The sequence below is a fragment of the Callorhinus ursinus genome, unplaced genomic scaffold (genome assembly GCF_003265705.2).
Source record: "Callorhinus ursinus isolate GAN/ISIS: 27379988/994484 unplaced genomic scaffold, GSC_fseal_2.0 scaffold77, whole genome shotgun sequence".
In the NCBI taxonomy this organism is placed as follows: Eukaryota; Metazoa; Chordata; class Mammalia; order Carnivora; family Otariidae; genus Callorhinus; species Callorhinus ursinus.
Genome location: NW_027397139.1, coordinates 4,621,902 through 4,642,253, shown reverse-complemented (window position 1 = coordinate 4,642,253; position 20,352 = coordinate 4,621,902). Strand labels below are relative to the sequence as shown.

At 63.0% G+C, this 20,352-nt stretch overlaps 3 protein-coding genes across 5 annotated transcripts in view; 2 read left to right on the top strand and 1 right to left on the bottom strand.

Annotated features, from left to right (window-relative positions):
* The window catches only part of LOC112815331 (neutrophil elastase-like), a 2,320-nt gene extending 487 nt beyond the window's left edge, over nucleotides 1-1,833 (top strand). Inside the window, exons 2-5 of the mRNA XM_025861244.2 lie at nucleotides 79-235; nucleotides 469-610; nucleotides 1,225-1,455; nucleotides 1,554-1,833. Coding sequence (XP_025717029.1) covers nucleotides 79-235; nucleotides 469-610; nucleotides 1,225-1,455; nucleotides 1,554-1,754 — 731 coding nt within the window. The 3' untranslated portion in view covers nucleotides 1,755-1,833. The remainder of the gene's footprint in view (nucleotides 1-78; nucleotides 236-468; nucleotides 611-1,224; nucleotides 1,456-1,553) is intronic.
* Nucleotides 1,834-3,839: 2,006 nt separating this feature from the next.
* On the top strand, nucleotides 3,840-5,705 carry CFD (complement factor D). Of its 2 annotated transcripts, none has more exons than XM_073887236.1 (5): nucleotides 3,840-4,068; nucleotides 4,543-4,699; nucleotides 4,790-4,934; nucleotides 5,021-5,278; nucleotides 5,487-5,705. In XM_073887236.1, exons 1-5 carry the CDS (start codon nucleotides 4,014-4,016, stop codon nucleotides 5,646-5,648), a joined length of 777 nt encoding a protein of 258 aa, XP_073743337.1. In that variant the 5' UTR covers nucleotides 3,840-4,013; the 3' UTR covers nucleotides 5,649-5,705. The 2 variants fall into 2 exon arrangements, with proteins under 2 accessions (XP_073743337.1, XP_025717030.1); XM_025861245.2 differs by having other exon boundaries at nucleotides 3,841-4,071.
* A 2,013-nt stretch (nucleotides 5,706-7,718) lies between these two features.
* On the bottom strand, nucleotides 7,719-20,320 carry MED16 (mediator complex subunit 16). 2 transcript variants are annotated; one of them, XM_025861138.2, is made up of 16 exons: nucleotides 20,175-20,314; nucleotides 19,291-19,420; nucleotides 18,478-18,662; nucleotides 17,425-17,532; nucleotides 16,947-17,116; nucleotides 15,972-16,403; nucleotides 15,354-15,459; nucleotides 13,201-13,356; nucleotides 12,889-13,100; nucleotides 12,015-12,221; nucleotides 11,638-11,848; nucleotides 11,145-11,278; nucleotides 10,433-10,625; nucleotides 9,946-10,162; nucleotides 8,885-8,968; nucleotides 7,719-8,391 (listed from the first exon to the last, which is right to left on the bottom strand). In XM_025861138.2, exons 3-16 carry the CDS (start codon nucleotides 18,608-18,610, stop codon nucleotides 8,265-8,267), a joined length of 2,490 nt encoding a protein of 829 aa, XP_025716923.1. In that variant the 5' UTR covers nucleotides 18,611-18,662; nucleotides 19,291-19,420; nucleotides 20,175-20,314; the 3' UTR covers nucleotides 7,719-8,264. The 2 variants fall into 2 exon arrangements, with proteins under 2 accessions (XP_025716923.1, XP_025716922.1); XM_025861137.2 differs by lacking the exon at nucleotides 19,291-19,420 and having other exon boundaries at nucleotides 20,175-20,320.
* Nucleotides 20,321-20,352: the final 32 nt, after the last annotated feature.

Here is a 20,352-nt window from a genome sequence, read left to right as displayed (position 1 = left end):
CCGTGTCGTCCAGGGGGCACTGGCCCCCAGGCGGGGCTCCTCCAGGGGGCTCCCCGCCCCCCCCCCCCGTGTCCTCAGGCCCGGCCCTGGCCTCGGAGATCGTGGGTGGCCGCGACGCCCGGCCCCACGCATGGCCCTTCATGGTGTCCCTACAGCGGCGTGGAGGTCACTTCTGTGGTGCTACTCTCGTCGCCCCCAACTTCATCATGTCGGCTGCCCACTGCGTGGATGGTTTGTGAGTCACCCTGGCTCATGCCTGCCTTCCTGGGGGCCCCGCCTGCACGTCTGTGTAATGGGGGCCAGGAGCCCAAGGTCCTCCCAGGGGCCCACCCCGCGCCTGCCCCGCGCCCGCATTAGCGCACCCTCCCCGCCAGGCCTCCCTGGGCTCGGGTGGGGCCCAGCTGAGCTCTGGGGGCCCCCTACCACCAGGACCACCTCCAATCACCTCCTGTCTCTCCCTTGCTGCAGGAACTTCCGGTCGGTGGTGGCCGTGCTGGGGGCACATGACCTGGGGCAGCGTGAGCCCACCAGGCAAACATTTGCCATCCAGCGGGTCTTTGAAAACGGCTTCAACCCCCAGATTCTGCTGAACGACATCGTGATCCTCCAGGTGTGGAGCTGGGCAGGGCAGGGTGGGGATGCCCAAGAGGGGACCCGGCAGGTGCAGAGGCCCAGGCGCAGGATGCTTGGGGAGGGGGCCAGAGACTGGGGGACACGGTGGGGGCCCCGGCTCTAAGCGGGTACGTGACCCTGTTGTACCTCAGTCTCCACCTCTGTAACAGGGGGAAATAAACCCCGCCTGGCAGGGCTGTTGAGAAATTAAATGAGATGATACGGGAAGCTCTGAGCCGTTGTCGATCCACAAACTGTTGTTATTTGTGTGACCGAGCACAGGGACAGTTCCTGTCTTTGTGAAATGGGGCAAAATTCCCCACATTCAGCTGGCGTGAGACGTAAGGGTGAAACCCTCCCTTCCCCACTGCTTGCAAAGTTATGATTATTCTCTGGGAATGTTCTAGAACAAGGGTTTTATTGTCATGGCTGTTGCCCACAGTGTGTTTTATTGAGTACCCACTGTTTACTGCATTCAAGGCATGTCCAGAGATGCTCTGAGCCACTGTGGTTGCTCCCACTGTAGAGATGGGGAAACTGAGGCTCAGGGAGGGGAGGGTCATGGCCCACCACCCCCCGTGACGCTCTGACGCTCTGTCCTGCCCACCGCAGCTCAATGGGTCAGCCACCATCAACAGGAACGTGCAGGTGGCCAGGCTGCCTGCCCAGAATCAAGGTGTGGGCAGTGGGGTACCGTGCCTGGCCATGGGCTGGGGCCAGCTGGGCACGAACCGGCCACTACCCAGGATCCTGCAGGAGCTCAACGTGACCGTGGTGACCACCCTCTGCCGCCGAGCCAACGTGTGCACGCTGGTGCCCCGCCGGCAGGCCGGCATCTGCTTTGTGCGTACTGCCAGTCCCCCGAGGCCCCACCCCGCTCCCGCCTGGGCTGCAGCCAGAGCCCTGGAAGCCCAGCCTCCCAACCCTGTCTGTCTCCACAGGGGGACTCTGGCGGGCCCCTGGTCTGCAACGGGCTGGTCCAGGGCATTGACTCCTTCATCCGCGGAAGCTGCGGCTCTGGGTTCTACCCGGACGCCTTTGCTCCGGTCGCACAGTTTGCAGACTGGATCAACTCCATCATCCACCGTGGCCACGACCGCCCCTCCCTCCACCCGCGGGACCCGGCCAGCAGGACCGGCTAGCAAGGGGCCGCCCCTGGCCCGGCCCTGCCCGCACTGCATCCTTCGCGTCTCACACAATAAAAACCCTCTCTGTTTTGTACGCATGTGTCCAGGTGCCGGTGGTTGTGCAGCTGGGTATGGAACACAGTCAGCAAAGTGTCTGGGGTGTCTCACGAGCGTGTTGTCACCAAAGAGTGGCAAATCCAGGGCATTGGGGTAAGAAGGCCCTTCCTCACCCTCCACAAAAGGACGCCGGTTGCCATTTCGGGTTCCCAGCGAATGACATTAGTGTGCCGGTGGCGCGGGTACAGACTGGAGCCGCTGCTCACTGAGGGCCCCACGGCCCAGGGCCTGCGCTGGGTCTTTGCTCCCGTTCACTCCGCTGGCCCTCTCTCCGGCCCTTGAGGCGGCCCCCATCGGCGCCCCATTTTACAGATGAAGAAGTGGGAGTGCAGACAGGCGTGAAGCCGTGCTCAGGAGCCTAGGTTTGAGACCCAGATCTGTGACTTTGGGCACCTTGCTCTCTTGCCCTCCCTGAGCCTCTGTGTCCCTCCCTGCAGGAAGGAGGGAGGTGAGGGGTCCGGCCCCAGAACGGCCTCGGCCTCGTGAACACCCCCCCACTCCTGCTGGGGGTCATCAGCCTGGGCTCTCCTGCAGGGTTTTCTGGCCTTTGGTGCTCCCTCTGCCTGCTGGGCTGCTCCCTGGCGGCTCCCCTCACCACACCTCCTCCCAGGTCCTGGCTGCTAAGAAGGTGTGTGCCCGCAGTTGCCCTTTCAACGGAACACTAGACTATACCCTAGCGGTCTCTCCACGCCAGCACAGCATCTGGGGGTATTCAGGGTTATTTACTGAACCATCCTGTCTTGCTGAATCATTCCCAAATTTTGTTGCAATTCCCAACTCTTACATAATGTGGACTTCATACCCTAATGGGTTTTTGTTTGAAGTTCCTGATTTCAATAGGAAACATGTTAGGATCTAACAAATCACACTGGTTATATTTTTCTCTATTCTTCTCTGCGTATGAAATAGTCCACAGTGAAGAGGAAAGAAGTAGAAGGGAGAATACTGTGCAGTGTGTCCCCTGGAGTCCACCCCACACTTGTGGTCCCAGCACTGCCCCCACCGTGGGTTCATGAAATGTTGATCCATCATCCCCACCTTATAAAGGGCCATGTAACCCACCTTGTGCTCATCAGAACCTGACATCCCTTGCTCACAGTGATTGGTTTGGGAGGGAACATGCGCTCAAAGCTAAGCTAATCAGACACAGCCTTGAGAAGCTGGCTGGAAAGAAGGGGAATTCTGGGGAAGGGCCCACTGAGCCACTGGGCTGAGTCTGGGGCCTCTGGGCCCACCACAGGGGAGCCTGGTGAGGAGAAAAGTCACCAAGGAGGAGAGGAGAAACCAGAGACAGAGAAACCTGATATTGTTCAGGCCCCTGGATCAAGCCACACCTGAAGGGAGACCCTGAAATTTCCATTTAAATTTCCTTGTTGAAAACTCCACCGAGTTCAACTTGATTTTTCTTTTTCTTTTTAAAAATATTTTATTTATTTATCTGAGAGAGAGAGTCCGAGCAGAGGAAAGGGCAGAGGGAGAGGGAGAAGCAGACTCCCCACTGAGCAGGGAGCCCGACGCTGGGCTTGATCCCAGGACCCCGGGATCATGACCTGAGCCAAAGGGAGACGCTTCACCGACTGAGCCCCCCAGGTGCCCCTCAAGTTGGTTTTTCTGTCTTCCCAGCTGCCCCTACACACTACCTTTCTAATACTCTACTTGCTGGGGTATCAGGCCCCAGAGCCACGGAGGACAAGGACCTCAGGTGACCTTCTTCCCACCCCCACCCAACCTCTTCTCCTAGTTGGGGGAGGAAGAGAAGGGAGGGGCAGAAAAATGATGAAGTTGGTTGTTTACGAGCTGTAGCCTCCAGGTCCTGTTGCAAAACTCTGGGGCTAGAAGGGCACTCTGGGGAGACTGACTGGGCTGGCGGTGGGGGGGCGGTGCCGAAGGGTAGGTCGTCCTCTTCTGCTTTCTGCCCATCCTGAGGGCGCTGCCCACACGAGGGCCAGTCCTGATCAGGCACCCCCAACTGCCTGTGTGGTCTTGGTGCGGAGCCGGGAGGGAGCTTAACCCCAGTGCTGAGGAGGGTGGAAGCGGGCAGGCAGGTGTCGCTGTCCCCAGCTGGACCGCGGCCCACCCAACAGACAGGACCGGCGAGGGAACCGCCCCCAGCCACGCTCGTACAAGTGCCCCCCAGGCTCCAGCCACAGCAGCAACATGGCCGGCCGCCTGGTGCATCTTGTGACTCTGGTCCTCCTAGGGGCAGCCGTATGTGGTGAGTGGACCTGGGACGAGGGGACAGTGGGAGCCACCAGTCGGGGGGGCAGTCGCCAGACACCCCCCCCCGCCCGGCTCCACTAGGTGGGCAGGAAGGGGGACACGTGCATGGAAGGCTCTGAAAGTCAAGGAATTTTCAGAACCTCCAGTGTGAGACCTGAGCTTTCCCCACAGTGAGGATCCGCAGCTGCGCGGGGCAGGACCAGCGAAGCCAGCACTGGCGGGACCGCAGCCCCACTTGGCTCCCGTTTGCCTTGAAGCTGTTAGGCGCAGTGTACAGGCCCGGGATTTGCCCCAGACCCCACCATTCTGTCCGCCGGCTGTGCTCTCCGGCCCCTGCGCAGTTCGCCCCTCTGGCGGGTAGAATGCCAGGCCTGAGCGGGCTGCAGCGGCCAGGGTGCAGGAGGGAGGTGTGCGGGCTCGCCTCTGGTCAGCGCCGAAGCGCTCACGCCCACCTGCCCATCCCCAGCGGCGCAGCCTCGCGGGCGGATCCTGGGCGGCAGCGAGGCCGTGTCCCACGCGCGGCCCTACATGGCATCGGTGCAGGTGAACGGCAAGCACGTGTGCGGCGGCTTCCTGGTGTCCGAGCAGTGGGTGCTGAGCGCAGCGCACTGCCTGGAGGACGTGTGAGTGGCCTGGAGAGAGGCGGAGCAAAGAGCGCGGGAGGAGGTTTGGCTGGGGTGGGGACGTGGCTCTGATGTGGACCCCACTCCCAGGGCGGACGGGAAGGTGCAGGTGCTCCTGGGCGCACACTCCCTGTCGCAACCGGAGCCCTCCAAGCGCCTGTACGACGTGCTCCGCGCAGTGCCCCACCCAGACAGCCGGCCCGACACAATCGACCACGACCTCCTCCTGCTGAAGGTCAGCCAAGTCCGGCCGCAACCCCTCCGGCCGCACGCACCCCCGCCCACCCCCGCCCTGACGCTCGCTTCCGCCCCATTCCGTAGCTGTCAGATAAGGCCGAGCTGGGTCCCGCCGTGCAGCCCCTGGCCCGGCAGCGCGAGGACCGCGACGTGGCGGCCGGCACGCTCTGCGACGTGGCCGGCTGGGGTGTGGTCACCCACGCGGGCCGCCGGCCAGACCGCCTGCAGTACCTGCCCCTGCGGGTGATCGACCGCGCCACCTGCAACCTGCGCACGTACCACGACGGCACCATCACTGAGCGCATGATGTGTGGGGAGAGCAACCGTCGGGACACCTGCAAGGTGCGCGGGGAGAGTGGGGCCGTCGAGGGGGCGGGGCGTGCGGCGAGGTGGGCCTGGGGGCGGGGCTGGGGTGGTCCACCACCCGGGGGCGGGGCGGGACCGAGGTCCGGACTGGTGCGGGGGAGAGGGAGGGCTAGGGGCGAAGAGAGCCCGGCGCGGGGTCGGGGGCGCGGGGCGCGGACGCAGCACTCACGGCCCGCCCCCACAGGGCGACTCCGGGGGCCCCCTGGTGTGCAGCGGCGTGGCCGAAGCCGTGGTCACTTCGGGCTCGCGCGTGTGCGGCAACCGCAAGAAGCCCGGCATCTACACGCGCGTGGCGAGCTACGCGGCCTGGATCGACGGTGTGCTGGCCGAGGGCGCGGCCGCCTGAGGAGGCCCCGGGGGGCGGCGGTCACCGGGGTCGAGCAATAAAAGTTCTGTCCAGCAAGCGCCCCGCCTGCACTGAGCACGCGCCGCCGGCCGCGGGGGGCCGGGACCCGACTCTTCCACCCGGGATGGGGTAGGGGCTCACGTCCCAGGTGCCCCTTCCGCGCCGGCGGACGTCCGGCCCTCCTCTGTCGGGTCTTCCCAAGCGGGGCGGGAGGGCCCACCGTGTGCGAGGCCCTGCTCTGCGCCGAGCTTTAGGTACAGACCCTCTGAAGTCAGTCGTGTTCATGTGACCCATGTCCCACACCGGGAAACTGAGGCTCAGAGGCTTCGTGACTCTCCTGAGATCCGAGGAAGCTCCCGGCAACGCCTGGATTCGACCCCAGAACTACAGCACCTGCGCTTGTGGTCATCGCCAGGTGCCCCGGAGTTCACGGAGCGAGTGAGGTGGATGGGTGTCCCAGAGCAGCCACACTGACTGGGCGCCCTGGGTCTCAGTTTACCCTTCTGGACAACGACGAGGTCAGAGGGCAGAACCCAGGCCCTGAGGCCCTTTGCTTTCTCCCACCTGGATGAGGAGCCATTGAGACCCAGCACCTGCTAGGCCCCGGGTGTCAAGCTTGGCCCACAAAAAGGATTCATGACTTCCCTTTTGCTGAAAAGGAGACTGAGGGTCTGGGAGGTGAAGTCATGGGCCCCACTGGGGCTTGGGGAACTGGGACTGGAACCTGTGGCCACGTTTTACTTTCCTACTACAGGGTGTTCACCTTGGAGTCATACGCTCATTCGTACACAAGCACTTACTGAGCACCTACTGTGTGCTCAGTCCTGGGCTGGGCACTGTGGACACAGACACCTGCTCATAGTCACAGTCCAAGACACCTCACGGCGTGGCGGCATGGGCTCCAGAATGAGGGGACCCGGACCCCACCTCTTGACGGGAGTCACGTTCATGTCATAAGACCACAACTTAACCTTAAACCCGTGATGTGAGTGCAGAACAGGCCCATTGTTCCAAAACAAGTAACCAGCTTAAAAAGTAGGACTTGAGAGAGACAACGGCTAAAGAGGGTGGGGCCCAGTGAGGGGTGTGGAGCGCCAAGCAGAAGCATGCAGGAGCCCTGAACCTCAACCACGCAGACGGCACAGCAGTGGGGGCTAGGCACCATCCGGGGGGAAGGACCCTGTGGAGCTCGCCTCCGGGGAGAAGAGCTCTCTTTTCTGCTCCCCAAAACTGTCCCCGACTCTGCCCTACATGTGAGGTAGACCAACAATTTGCACGTCTTCCTCCACTGGCTCACGGACGGCTCTGTCCATCAGCAGTGCCCACTCACCCAGGTACGCCTCGACCAGGGGAGGCTGCCCTCGGGGTGCCTGTGTCACTAAAGGGGGACCAGGCAGTGGTGACCAGCAGGGTGGGAGGCAAGGCAGGCGGCAGGAGCCTGCCAACTCAGTCAAGGGCCAGCTCCCACCTCCACGCCTGCCCCCAGCATGAGCCCACAAATGCCAAGTCCCCGCAGAAAGCGTCAGCTCCAACAGCGGGCCCTCCTGGGCAACACGGGCCCAGCCAGGTAATGGGGCTCACAGAGCTCCCACCCACCCTGGAAGCGCCCCCCCCCCCCAGCGCATGCACAGCATTTACCTCCTGGGGGCATCCACCTGGCCTGCCCTCCCTGAGCCTTCCAGCAGGAAAACAAGAGAACCAATTAGCGCTCCACAGGCAGGGCGCTCTGTCTGGAGGCCTGGGGTGCAGGACGTAATTGGGAAAAGTGCTTGTTGGCAGAAGGCAGAACCCCTGGGGGAACCAGGCCTGAGCTTCCAGAAACCCAGGGCCCTCGGTGTGCGGGGGCAGGGGGGGAGATGGTTGAGTGGGGGAGGCAGGGAAAAAGGAGACAGACACATGGATCAACAGAAGCCCACCCACTGTGTCCAGCCCGCGACTCCCTGCAGGGAGCAGTGATTAGCACACAGCAGGTGCTCCATAAATGCTGACAGCAAGACAGTGACACGTGGGCACAGGAGCCCAGAACTGGGGGACGGGGAGGGGCAGCACCCAGCACCGACATGACACCTGTGAGCCAGCAGGACGTTTATTGGGCCTGCTGAGGTCAGAACCACCCGGATGCATTGGCAGGAACATGTGAGGAGACGGAAGCGGGTGTCCCGGCGGCTGTCACTGGCAGCACCCACGCAGATGCCCGACAGCTCACAGGTTTGCGTGGCACATTCCAAAGAACGGAGGCCCGGGGCATCCCGGACCCTCGGAGCCAGGATCTGGGGCATCCAGAGGGGCCGCTGAGGTCTGGGTGTCCAGGGAGGGCGGCACATGTGCTGTGGTCCTGCCTGAGACCGTGAGATCCACAGGCCTGTCCCGGTCACCACCTGGCACAGGTGGACAGGTAGCTGGGTCCCTCCACCCTGGATCCACCATAAGGCTTCGAGGGAGAGAAGGCAGCCCCCACTGGGCCGCGGGGCACCAACGTGAGGCTTCAGGCCACGTCCTCCCCTGCCCCGTCCAGTGACAGGGCCCGGAAAGCCAACTTCCAGGACGCCTATTTCGCAAAGCACCTGATGAACATCTGGAGTGTGTGGAATGCTGTGTCACCAGCGAGAGCCCTGGTCAGGGGTAGCTGAGGGGCACCCGCCGCCACAGCCCCCCACACAGGCAGTTCTTAATCCAGCGCTGCTCCCACTGTTTGACAGCTGTCGTCTTATTGGGTGACCTGAGCATGGTGACGCAGCCGCACCTGGGGGCAGAGCCAGGCAGGTGAGCCCTGGCTGGGGCTGTCCTTCCATCTGCCACTGGGCCTTGGCACATGCTGCTTCCCCCCCACAAGAGTGCTGTTCCCGGCACCCCCCCAATGCCGAGCTGGCTCCTCCACATCCTTCCACCCCAGCTCAGGCATCGCCCCCTCACCTCTGTGAGCCGATGAGGTGGGGTTGTGGGGTTTTTGAGTCTCGGCTCAGCTGCTCCCTAGCAGCAGTGACCCCAGGAGCCACAACCTGCATCCAGGGTTCTCTGGCAACAACTGGGGTCGTATTTGCACAGGGCCCATGCTTCATTTCTGTATTGTTGGGCTCCTGAGCATTCCCCCAGGGCAGCCACAGGCTGCGTGGTCACCTGTACCCAGACACCTGCTCACCGCCGGTGCCCGAGGGTGGGACACCTGGCAGCCCCGCATGGGAGGCACTCCCATGACCCGTGTCGATGGAGAGGGGTCCGAGGTGGGCAGCACTCACCTGGTGCAGGTCTTGCACTCCTCCGTGGGGTAGGCTCCCAGGTGCAGCCTCCGCAGGTGGTCGATCTTGGGCTGGCCCGGTGCCCTGGCGGACGAGAGAGAACGTGAGCGGCTCAGGGGTCCATGCACACACCTGCACACATAGGCACAGACCTCCCTCTGACATGCACGCCCCCCACCTGCAGACACAGCAGCGCTGGAAGGCACAGGAGAACCCATGGGAGGGGACCTGGGGGCTGGGTGGGGCTGCACCAGTATTAAATACATCTGAATTTTCCAGAACAACGAATTTAAAACCTCCTTGTGATCAGTCCCTTCTTAAAGTTTTTCCTGAAAGCCAACCACAAATGAAAGCTTGGTATTTATCAGGCGGTCCCTCCCGTTATGAGACAAGAAAAGATGCCAGAAGCTTGCGGAGCCCAATGCCCGAAGTATTTCACTCAAAGGGGGCCACATGGGGCTGTCTTCCTTTGGCTCATCTGCGTTTTCTGAAATTTACACGCAAAGTAACAGACGCATGGCGAATTCCCACGAGTCTGTCACGTGAGTGTCTGAAATGGAGAAGCACCTTGCGTGACCTCGAATCGGTGCATCTTTCCTGCCTAAAGAGCAGGGACGAAACCCTGCCCCGCAGTGCTGCTGGGCAGTAAGGGCTGACCCGACGCGTTCCAACAGCAGCTGCCCATGGCGGGCTTCCGGAGGTCACCTCTCACCCCGAGAACACCCTGCCTAATGCTGTGGTTTGTCCACCCGGGGCCCGGGCCCACGCTGCAGCGTCTGCACTGCACTCTTCCACGGTGGGCCATGGGCGGCACAGGACACGCTTGAGCTCCACAGGGGCTGGGGCCTGAGTCAGACGCCGGCCACGCGACACTCCACACGGGGGGCAACAGACCGGAGGGACAGTGATGCACACGGATGCCCGAGTACAGGCATGGAGAGGCGGCAGGGCCATCACCGGCTGAGCAAGGATGTCTCCCGGGGCCAGCGTCACAATCAAGGCCAGAGAGCAGTGGCTGGCCCGGTGCAGGCGGAAGCCATGGGGCAGAGGCGGGCACGCACCTGACGAGGCCGTCCAGCTGCAGGGTGCTGGCGCTGGTGGGCAGCGTGGGAGCCCTGCCGAAGTGCAGGCGCAGAGGCTGCTTGGGCTGCAGGCGGCTGACCAGGCCATCGCTGACGGGCAGCCAGTCCAGGCTGGGGATGAGCAGCTGGCTGGGCAGCAGGCAACACTCATCCACAAGGGCCTCATCTGGCTCGCTCGTGGGGCCCTCGTCACGGCCTACAGGGAGGGGACCACGGGGATGCACTGCTGGCCGGGGAGCACCAGGCTCCCCGACTAACAAGCATGCAGTGAGCCCTGGGCTCCCTTCCTGGCATTAGGGGTCCAGCGACATGAGACAGCAGACGGTGCTGTCACTCCATGAGCATCTGTGCTGGGCGCTGGGGACCAAGACAGTCTGACCTGGGAGGCTGGTGCTTGGGGGCTGGGGGCGTCTCAGCCAGGACTTGTGTTGTGGTGGGGGGATGAGAGCTGGGGGCGGGGTCTTACAGCAGATCCAGAGCTTGGTGAGCAGGCGGAAGAGCAGGGACATGCTATCCTGGGTGTCTGAGGTGGCCGTGTACACAGGCAGGCAGCTGGGCTTCAGCAGGCCCCAGATGCGGATGACGACCATCAGCTCCCGCAGCGTGCCCAGCGAGGTGCCGTCCCGCAGGAAGCTGTGACCCGGCCGCAGTGGGGAGCCCTACAGGGAGAGGCACTCGGGCTGTACGCCTAAGTGTGCGCAGCATTCCGGGACCTCAGCGTGCAGGGAAACAGGCCAGGGCAGCCCCGGGCACTGGGCCACCGGCATTCTGGAAGCAGAGTCAGCGACTCCAGCAACCGGCTACCGAGCAGTGCCAGGAGGAGGAGGCGAAGCGGTTACCTCTGGCAGCCAACGCGTGGGGAAGGGGGAAGAGGGATTTCAAATCGTCCTGGGAGGAGCAGAGAATTTAAATCCGGGGCAGGAGATGCACTCGGCCACCCTCATGGCCTGGGGTTGGGGCGGGTGTGGGGCTGACCCCTGTGCACAAGCCCCCAGGGAAGGTGGGTGCACACAGCCCACTGCCCCTGAACTCTGGGAGGACCCGGCAGGGGCGCTGCTGCAGAGGGGGGCGGGGCGCTGCTACAGAGAGGGGCGGGGCGTCGCTGCAGAGGGGGGGGCCAGGACCCAGGGGGCAGGGGCTGTGCGGAGGGGGCTGGGACCGCCCAGGAGGGACCGCACCTGGTTGGGCAGGCTGGCCAGCAGGTAGAGCACGAAGTCCCCCACCCACTGCAAGAGCTGCTGCAGCGCCTGAAGTGTGTTCATGTCCAGGACGAACTCCTCCGTCTTGAGGTTGATCATGACCTTGTCGATGTCTGGGAGGGGACAGGCAATCAGGCACACCAGAGCCTCGCGGCTCATGCATGCACACGGGGGCACCAGGCTCTGCGCCCCTGGTCCCACCGCCGGCACCCCGCAGCACCCACGGTGAGCCGGGCCCCGGACCTCGAAGAAGAGGGCCCTGGGTCAGAGCGGCCTGTCAGGACTCCGCTCCCCAGCCTGGTCCGGCTGACGCTGCCCTGTGGCTACCATCTGTCCCCAGCTCTGGGGCGAGTCCCCGTGAGGGCCCTTCCGGTGACCGCCCCCATCCCATGCCTGGCACGTGGTCAACACCCCACCCCTCAGGTGGGGCTTAGGATGACCGTTCACGCAGGGTGTCGGGGGTAGGACCCACCGGCGTCGGTGATCTTGGTGCAGACCTCGGTCAGCCGGTCGCCGGGACTCTTGTCAGGTGTGTTGAGGAAGTGGGGACGCAGGAGGGACTTGAGCGTGGAGCTGACGGCCACAAGGAAGAGCTTGGCATGGTAGTCGCACACACGGGCCACCGTGCAGGGTGACAGCTTGCACAGCGAGGCCTTCATGGCCAGGATCCGGGTGGACAAGACCTGGGTGGGGGCAGGCGGTGGGAGCGGGTGGCCCACGGGCAGGGCCAGTCCCGCAGGGGGCCGGGAAGCAGCTTCCGCCAGAGCCCCCGCGGGGGCTGATTTCTCGCAGGAGAGGCCGAGGTTCGGAGCTCGTTAGTGGGGTAGGGGGCAGCGAGCGCGGGCCTACCTGCTGCAGGGCGGCGTTCTGACGCGTGTACTCCTCGTGCAGCTTCTCCACCAGGCTCTGCACCATGCCAGGCTGCACGTGCAGCAGCGTGTCCCACCAGTCGTAGCCCGTCACCATGCAGTACTCCAGCAGGAAGAGCAGGTGCCGCAGGGCCAAGCTCACGTCCAGTGCGTGGCCCATGGATGGCGAGATGCGCAGCATGCTCAGCTGCCGGAGGGGGAAGCGCCAGGTGAGGGCCGAGCCGGCTGTGCCCTCGGGCAGGGAGGAGAGTGCCGGGGGGACCTGGGCCCCAGCCCCATACCTACTGACCCCAGGAACCCAACGCTCCCTCCCTGGGCCTTGCAAATCCACTCACAGGCCACAGGGTCTCCAGAAGCAGAACCCCTCCCGCAACGAGAAGCCCGCTGGCCTGCCTGCCACATGGACACGCCAAGGACAGGGCCAACAGTAAGCGGATTTAGGCAGGAAGCACAAAGAAAAGGGACTCACAGAAGCTGATTTCATGAGGGGTCTGCAATGGAAGGTGGGGGGCTGGGCCCTCCTGGGGATGAGGGTGAGCATGTACAGCGCACCCATGTGCCAGGCCAAGGCACCCCGGGAACAAAGATGTTTACTAAGCACCTAGGAGGCCCTGGTGCCACAGGAGGCTTATGTACGTCACCACGGTGAAGAGCAACCGTCCTCACGGTTCCTGCTTGCTGAGCACCTACCATGCGCCCCAGACCACAGCAGACCCTTCTCTGGGACCCCAGGGGGTCAGAAGAACCCCACCACACAGATGAGGAATCTTGGCCTGTCCAGCAGCAGGGACAGGAGTGGGGGTCCCGGGGCCCACCCCCCACTCTTCCCTGAGGCCCAGAGCTTCGAAGCTCACCTTCCCGTGGTTGTCGATGCCGACCAGGGCCAGCGAGGTCCAGGAGAGCTGCATGGCCTTGAAGTGGACAGCAGGGCCGGTGGTCCGTGGGCGCTTGATGGCTGGCTCGTCAGCGGAGCGTGGGGCCGCAGAGCTGTAGAAGACAGCCATGCTCTGCAGTGACAGCCGGTGCACAATGTGGACGCTGCCGTCGTGAAAGGCCAGGGCCAGCCCTGCAGGTGGGAGTGCAGGCAGCTGAGCCATGCGGAGCGCTGAGGACCCCCGCTGGCAGCTAGGGCAGGAAGGGGCTGCCCAGGGCAGAGGGGGCAGTACCGAGGCCGGGGTAGAACTGGGTGTCGCTGGCCACCTTCAGGTCAGTGTTGGTGAGCGAGATGGGCAGCTTGGGCAGTGCCACAGCAGACACGCGGTCCAGGTCGTTGGTGGCGGACAGGATCCGCCATTTCAGAATCATGGGCTGTTTGTCACCGACTGCAAACGGGGGTGAGGGGTGGGCGGGAGAACGGAAGAGGATGAGACACGGAGCGGGGGCATCCCTGCAGAGGACGCCCGGCACGCCACCCTGGCCCCCCATTCTGGCCCCGCACTGGGGACCCTGCCCCAGCACGGCCACTCAGAGCACTCCACGGCCCAGCCAGCCGCAGGGCTCACGACGGGCCAGGGACAAGAGCTGGACCAGCACAACCCCGCCCTGGGACTTCACGGGAACACGAGGCTGGGGCTGGTGGCAGCACCCCGGACCCCGCCACCACACACACCCTTGAGCCCCGGCCAGCCTGCGTCAGGTTTTCTTGTGATATAAGTGGTCCTGGGGCGGGGCAAGCTCTGCCTGCCTTATGAGACTTGAGCTGGACGGTCAAGGCGCCACAGATCGGCCCCCCCCGCACCCACACCCTTGGTGATAAAAGCCCCCCAACAACTGGCGGACTGGTTTCTGTGAATCCAGGCTTGGCCAGTAGGTGCTGGCAAACGTGACATAGGCAGAGACTCCCACGGTGCTCATGCGCTTGGGACACGCCGGGGCAGGCCTGCAGGGCTACGTGTGCCATGGGGGGAGACAAGGTGCCCAGCCGACAGTCAGCAGCCTGAGCGCCTGGCAGCTGACAGCAGACCCACAAACCAGGCCAAGCAGCGGAGGCAGCCCCTCCCAGCATGGCGTGGAGCTGTGGTTTCGAGCTACTGAGTCTGGGGCTGGTCTGTCTGCTCTTCCCTGCCACCCCTCCACCTTAGAGCTCTGCCCTGAATGGCTTGTCACAGCTTATAAACTTGCTCTGAGCCCAGGGAGGGAGTCCCAGCAAGCCCTGCCCCCAGGGGAAACTGAGGCCCAGGGAGCAGACTGCCTAAGGCCAGAGGATAATTCAGTACCCAACAGGGACAACAGAGCTGTAACGGTAACCACGGTGGACGTCCAGGCAGCAGGCCAAGCCACCTGCACCTGAACGGGGCACAAACACTAGGTTGTGGCTGTGGCCAGGCTGGCCCTGGGGCTAGTCACCCTCTGCTCGGGGGCAGGGGGCCGTGCACACCTGTGGCCCTGCCTGCCACACGCGGTCACGCCGGCCGCCGCCGCCAAGCTGAGGACTCGGGGTCTGGGGAAAGGGCAGCTGTGACTGTCTTAACGTTAATCACTCTGCCCCACAGCGTGCAGCTTATGTAACCGCCCCGTGGGGGCAGGAGCCGCGGGGGCCTCTTGACACAGCTTCACTAGCAGGTCTCGAGTACCACCCCCCCCCCCCCCAGGGCACAGCCAGCCACTCCAGGCTCCATTAGCACTCGTCAGCAGAGGCCAGCTCTCATCTACTTGGGAATCATCTCTGTGTGAGCCCCAGGGGTGTGAAAACCCAGGGGCCTTTCTGACTTCTCAAGTCACTTCAGGCTGGGCTAGCACGTCCCAGGGTCCGTCAGGGAGAGGGGGCGCGCCTTGGGGGGGTGGGGGGGAGGTCAGCGCCATCTGGAGCCGCTGCGGGTCCCACGCGGGTGCGGGGACAGGGGAGGGAAGGTGAGCTAGTGCGTATGTTCTGCACCAACTCAGGCTCTCTAGGCCTCAGTTTCCTCACCACAGACCAGACTTTTTGGAGGATTCTGTGGTTTTTAGGATTAACTGGCCTCTGTGGCCCAGGGGGCTGTGTGTACCCCCAGCCCTGCTGCAATGCATATTTGTGCCCCCGTGTGCTCAGCCACTCTAGCTCCTGGCCTCTGCCCCAGGACCTTTGCACTGCTGTTCCCTCAAGCAGGCACATGCTCCCCACAGGAGGCGTCAGAGTGAGGCAGTCAGGCTACCCGCCTGTGGGACGACTGGTGGACCTCATGTCTCTGAGCCTCAGGACAGGGGGCTCTCCAGGATGGGAATGAAGCAGCTGCACGGCAGGTACGAAGCAGGTGGAGTGGGCCGGCACTGTGTAGCTGTTCGGAGCAGTTCCCGCACTCTGCAATGGAAGCCCAGTGCCCCCAGGAGCGGGGGGACTCACCCACAGGTGAGATCTGCTGGAAAACATTGTTCACAGGAAGCCCCTCCTTCCGCAGGGACCAGCACTCCACGATGCTGCTTGTCTGGCTGGATGCACACAGGAGCACCTGGGGACGGCAGCAGCTGGTCAGGAGGGCAGGACTGGAACGGCAGATGTCGCGCCGGTGGCCGTCCCCCAGTGGAAAGCAGGGGGCAGCCGAGGAAACCATCAGGGCTTCACAAAGTTGGAGTCCTTACTGATGTGTGGTTACACTGGAGCCCTGAGTGACCACTGACCAACGGCCACAAAGATGTCCCCAGAGAGGACTCCATCCCGACTTCCAGGACCTGTAGGCTTTGGGGCCCAGAGTCCTCACGAGGGGGAGGCAGAGGATGGGAGTCCCAGAGATGGGCAGACCCCGTGCTGCCAGTGGTGAGGATGCAGGGGGGGCCCGCGGGCCAGGAAAAGGCCGCAGCCGGGTCTCCCAGGCGCCCCGGGGGGACCAGCCCTGCCCACGCTGGGGTTTTAGCCCCGTGAGGCCCGCGTCAGACTCCTGACCCCATCTCATCTTGAGACGAGAAACGTGTGGAGTTCTGCTGCTGCAGCTGGGGGGCGGGCACCCCCCAGGCAGGAGCTCACCTGCTCCGACATGTCACGGGCCAGGAACTTGAGGTGGGTGATGGCGGGGAACTTGTCCTTGCGGTTGAGGTCAGTGGTGCAGCGCATGAAGAGCGAGGGCAGGATCTCAGTGTCGATGCGGCACTTCTCACTGACCACGCTGACGCACACCTTGTAGAACTGCACGGGGGAGGCACTGCTGCCATCCGCGGTGGCCACCACGATGTTGCCACCGCCAGTGAAGGCGATGTCAGCCAGGGCCACACGGCCGCGCAGCCGGCACAGACTCTCCGTTGACGTTAGCACCTGCCCGCTGGGCTTGAGCAGGGACACGGTGACCAGGCCACTGACCGTCACTGCGATCCAGCCCTCCATAGGCTTGCCGCCAAACAGCGTGAGCGACGGTGAGAATTTGACGCGGGAGAACTTCTCACCGAAGCTGGAGGCACCTGACTATGGGGGGAGAAGGGAACAAGGGGTCTGTTTACTGCCAATGTCAGCCCCAGCTGAGGGCATCCTGACCAGGCTTTAGGGGTTTGCCCTTTGTGATCTGACAACCCCCCCTCTGGGGGCACAGAAAGAGGAATTCTGGGATATAACTGAATCAAACAGTGGGTTGGATTTTGAGAACCAACCATCAGTGGTTCCCTGAGGATGCCAGCCACCAGTTAAACAGGAGGTTCACTAAGGACAACAACCATCAGTTAAATGGAAGGTTCGCTGAGGACAGAGACCATCAGTTAAATGGAAGGCCCGCTAAGGACAGCAGCCATCAGTTAAATGGAAGGTTCGCTGAGGAGAGCGGCCATCAGTTAAATAGGTGGCTCACTGAAGACACAGATGATGACAGCTTAATTGCAAGCATGAGTTGGGCCCAGGACTAGAAAAACCAAAGGATGCTGGTGGTGGGAGAGGAGGAGCAGGTGAACGACCAGGTGAACAAGCAGGGTGAATGATCTCACCTACTGCACCTGCTTGCTCAGGCAGGACACCCACCTTTTCCACGTGCAGGGCCAGCTTCACACCATTGTGCAGCCAGGACAGGGCCACGATGGGGTCCCCTTCCACCAGGCTGCCCACGTGGCTCTCCCAGCTGTTGGCCAGGTGGTCCGCCATGCTCCAGCACTTGATCTGCCCATCAGCATCAGCCGACAGGAGCCGGGAGCCTGTGGGGGGCAAACCCTCACCGTGGGCGGGGGCAGCTACTGGTAGTACATCCAGGGCCCGGGAGGAGCAGGCCTCAGGGCAGTGGAGCAGGGGAGTGGCACAAGGCGTGCTCCTAAAACAAGTGTGCATGTGGGGAATGTGAAGAGCCATGGCCACAAAGCCACAGGTTGAGGCTTCCAGTCCCAGCTGTGTATTCTGGGGACGTGACCAGGAAGGGAGAGCACATTGCCTTGAAATTCAGGATCAAGGATGAACATCACTGTCTCCCTCAGCCATGCGGGACCACCTGCCCCTGGCCTGTCCTCACCTGACTGGTCCCACTCGAGGCAGGTGATGGCCTCGCTGTGTTCTGAGTTGACGGAGTGCACATCCCAGGGGTGCTCTGTATCCAGGATATGGATCATGCGGGTGAGGTCTGCAGAAGACAGCACATGTTCAGCACAGTCACCAGAACAACCCTGAAGCTTCCGACAACCCCAGGAGGGCTCAGGGAGGGATCCAGAGAACATCCCACCCACGGGGACGGCAGAGGGCTGCTCTGCTGTTGACCCATGTAGACAGCCCAGGTGCTAACAAGGAGACCAAAGCAGGCCTGTGACCTCGCCACAAGCATGGTCATGTTTTTATTTTATTTTTTTAATTTTTTTAAAGATTTTATTTATTTATTTGAGAGAGAGAGAATGAGAAATAGAGAGCACGAGAGGGAAGAGGGTCAGAGGGAGAAGCCGACTCCCCGCTGAGCAGGGAGCCCGATGTGGGACTCGATCCCGGGACTCCAGGATCATGACCTGAGCCGAAGGCAGTCGCTTAACCAACTGAGTCACCCAGGCGCCCGCATGGTCATGTTTTTAGAAGAGATGTAGAAAAAACTGGAAGAAAATGATCCCCCAAATGTTAACGGTGGGCATCACTCCATGGTTTTTTAGTCCTTACGCTAAATTTCTCTGCTTTTCTAATTTTCTCCAACAAGCACACATTGTTTAAACAACAGACAGAAAATAGGTCCCAGCAGAGTAACTTCGAGGCTTCCCGAAACAAGATAATAACACGTATGGTCTGGAAAACTGCGCATCAAGTCTCCAAGCCCTAGGGGACCACACATCCCTTGCCCCGTTCCATCCCAAAGGGGTGATTCCAGGGTCTTCCCCCCTACCCCACCCCAGTACCAGGTATAGGAGAGCAGTGCATTTGCCCTTTGCACACCTGTGAGGTTAGGGTCCTCACCACCCCCAACTGTAGATGAGAAAACCCTGAGAGGGGCCACATGGGTGAGGGGTGACTCCCAGGCAGGCCTGGAGACCCAGTTCCCCAATGGGGACACCAGGGGAGGGGGGCTGGGCTGGGGGGCAAGGAGGCACACCTTGGTCATCATTTCGAAGGTCCGTGGTGAAGGCAATGAGGTTGCGGCAGGACCAAGCACAGGCCAGGGGCACTGACGGGCAGTGGGTACTCTTGGGCCATCTCTCCCACTCACAGACGTAAGCCAGATCCATTGTGCCTGCATGCCACAGGTCACACACCGAGGATGAGGATGGTTAGCAGCTCCTGAGGGAGGGGGTTGACAGGACGTTCTCTGAGTGCCTGCAGGGTGCCGGCTTACCACAGGGAATGCAACGAACCCACGCCCTTGGGTCTCGTGTGTTGTGTAAGGGAAGCTGCATTTTAAACATGGAGGGAGGGGCGCCTGGGTGGCTCAGTCAGTTAAGCATCTGCCTTCAGCTGGGGTCATGATCTCAGGGTCCTGGAATCAAGCCCGGTGTCGGGCTCCCTTATCAGCAGGGAGTCGGCTTCTCCCTCACCCTCTGCCTCTGCCCCTGACTCAAGCTCTTTAGCTCTCTCTCAAATAAATACATAAAGTCTTTTAAGAGATAAAATAAATAGATAAACACGGAGGCACAGGGAGGCCTAATCAGGAAGACAACACGCCAGTGTCGTTGTGAGGGCGCAAGGCATGCAGATATCCGGGGGAAGTTCACTGCAGGTGGAGGGAAAACACCTGTGCAAAGACCCAGAGGACGGATGACCCCTCGGGTGTTGGAGGAGTGGCCAAGCGGCCCATGTGGCTGGAGCAGATGAGCGAAGGGAAAGGGGGCAAGGTGGGGGCAGGAGGTGACAGGGGCAAGTCCTGCAGGGCCCTAGAGGTTTCCACCCCAGAGGGCTGTGAGCTACCCACATCTGAACAGGACCCCTCTGGCGGTCTGGAGTGCACGGCCAGGGATGGGGTGAAGGTGAATGCACTGGTCCAAGAAAGCAATGGTGAGGGCAGTGGGCAGTGTGCGCAGAGGTCGGGCCCTGGGTCTGTCCTGGAGGAAGGGCCCACAGAGAGGCAAGAGCGCGGGAGCGCGAGGACACCGCCTCCGGGGGCGGCCGAGCTGGGACTAGGCTAACGAGAGTAATGACGGCGAGCCTCTCCTCGCCGTTCGCTGCGTGCCAGCGTCGATTACAGGTTACTTTCCTTTCTTTCGCAGGAGCCCAACGAGATTACAGGCGCGCTCAGCCCCATTTTTCTCAAGCACGTCCCCCAGGCCCCCCTCCTTCTCCAAGCCCTGACCCGGAACACCAAGGCCCCGCCCACAAGCCCCAGCGAGTCCTTAAGTCCCGCCCCCAAAGCCTCCAGCCCCAAGCCCATCCCCTAGTCTTTTTCGGATCGCCCCTTGAGCCCCCAGGCCCGGCCTGAACTCTCAGACTCCATCCCAGAGACCCCAGACCCTTCGCCTGCCAGGCTCTACCGCCGCGCACAGGGCCCTCCCGGTCCCACCGCCAAATCCCCCATCACCCGTGAGCCCCGCCCCCCAGGCCCCGGCCGGCCTGCCCCGGCTCTCCGCTTCCGACCCCCGGTTCGCCCCCGGCTTCACACAAGTTTCCGCCACAAGCCCCAGACCCCGCCCCCCCCCCGCCGTGTGCCCAGCTCCCTCTGTCCCCCCCGGCCCCCCCCCTGACCCCCCAGGCCCCCCCCCCGGCCCGCCCGCCCCGCCTTCGCCGGGCTGCCTTCCCCCCGACCGCGGGCGCCGACCGGAGGCTGGCCGACCTCTCCGGCCCCCGCCGCCCCGCGCTCACCGAGCCGGCCCAGGCGCCAAGCCGAGCAGGCAGCCGCTGCCTGCACTCGCCCTAGGCCCCCGGCTCCGGCACCGCCCTCTTCCCCGGGATCAACGAGCTGCCCGCGCAGCGCGGCCGCTTCCCAGAGACTTCTGGGAAGGCGGCGGCTCAGCCCCGCTTCCGGCGTATTTGCATACGA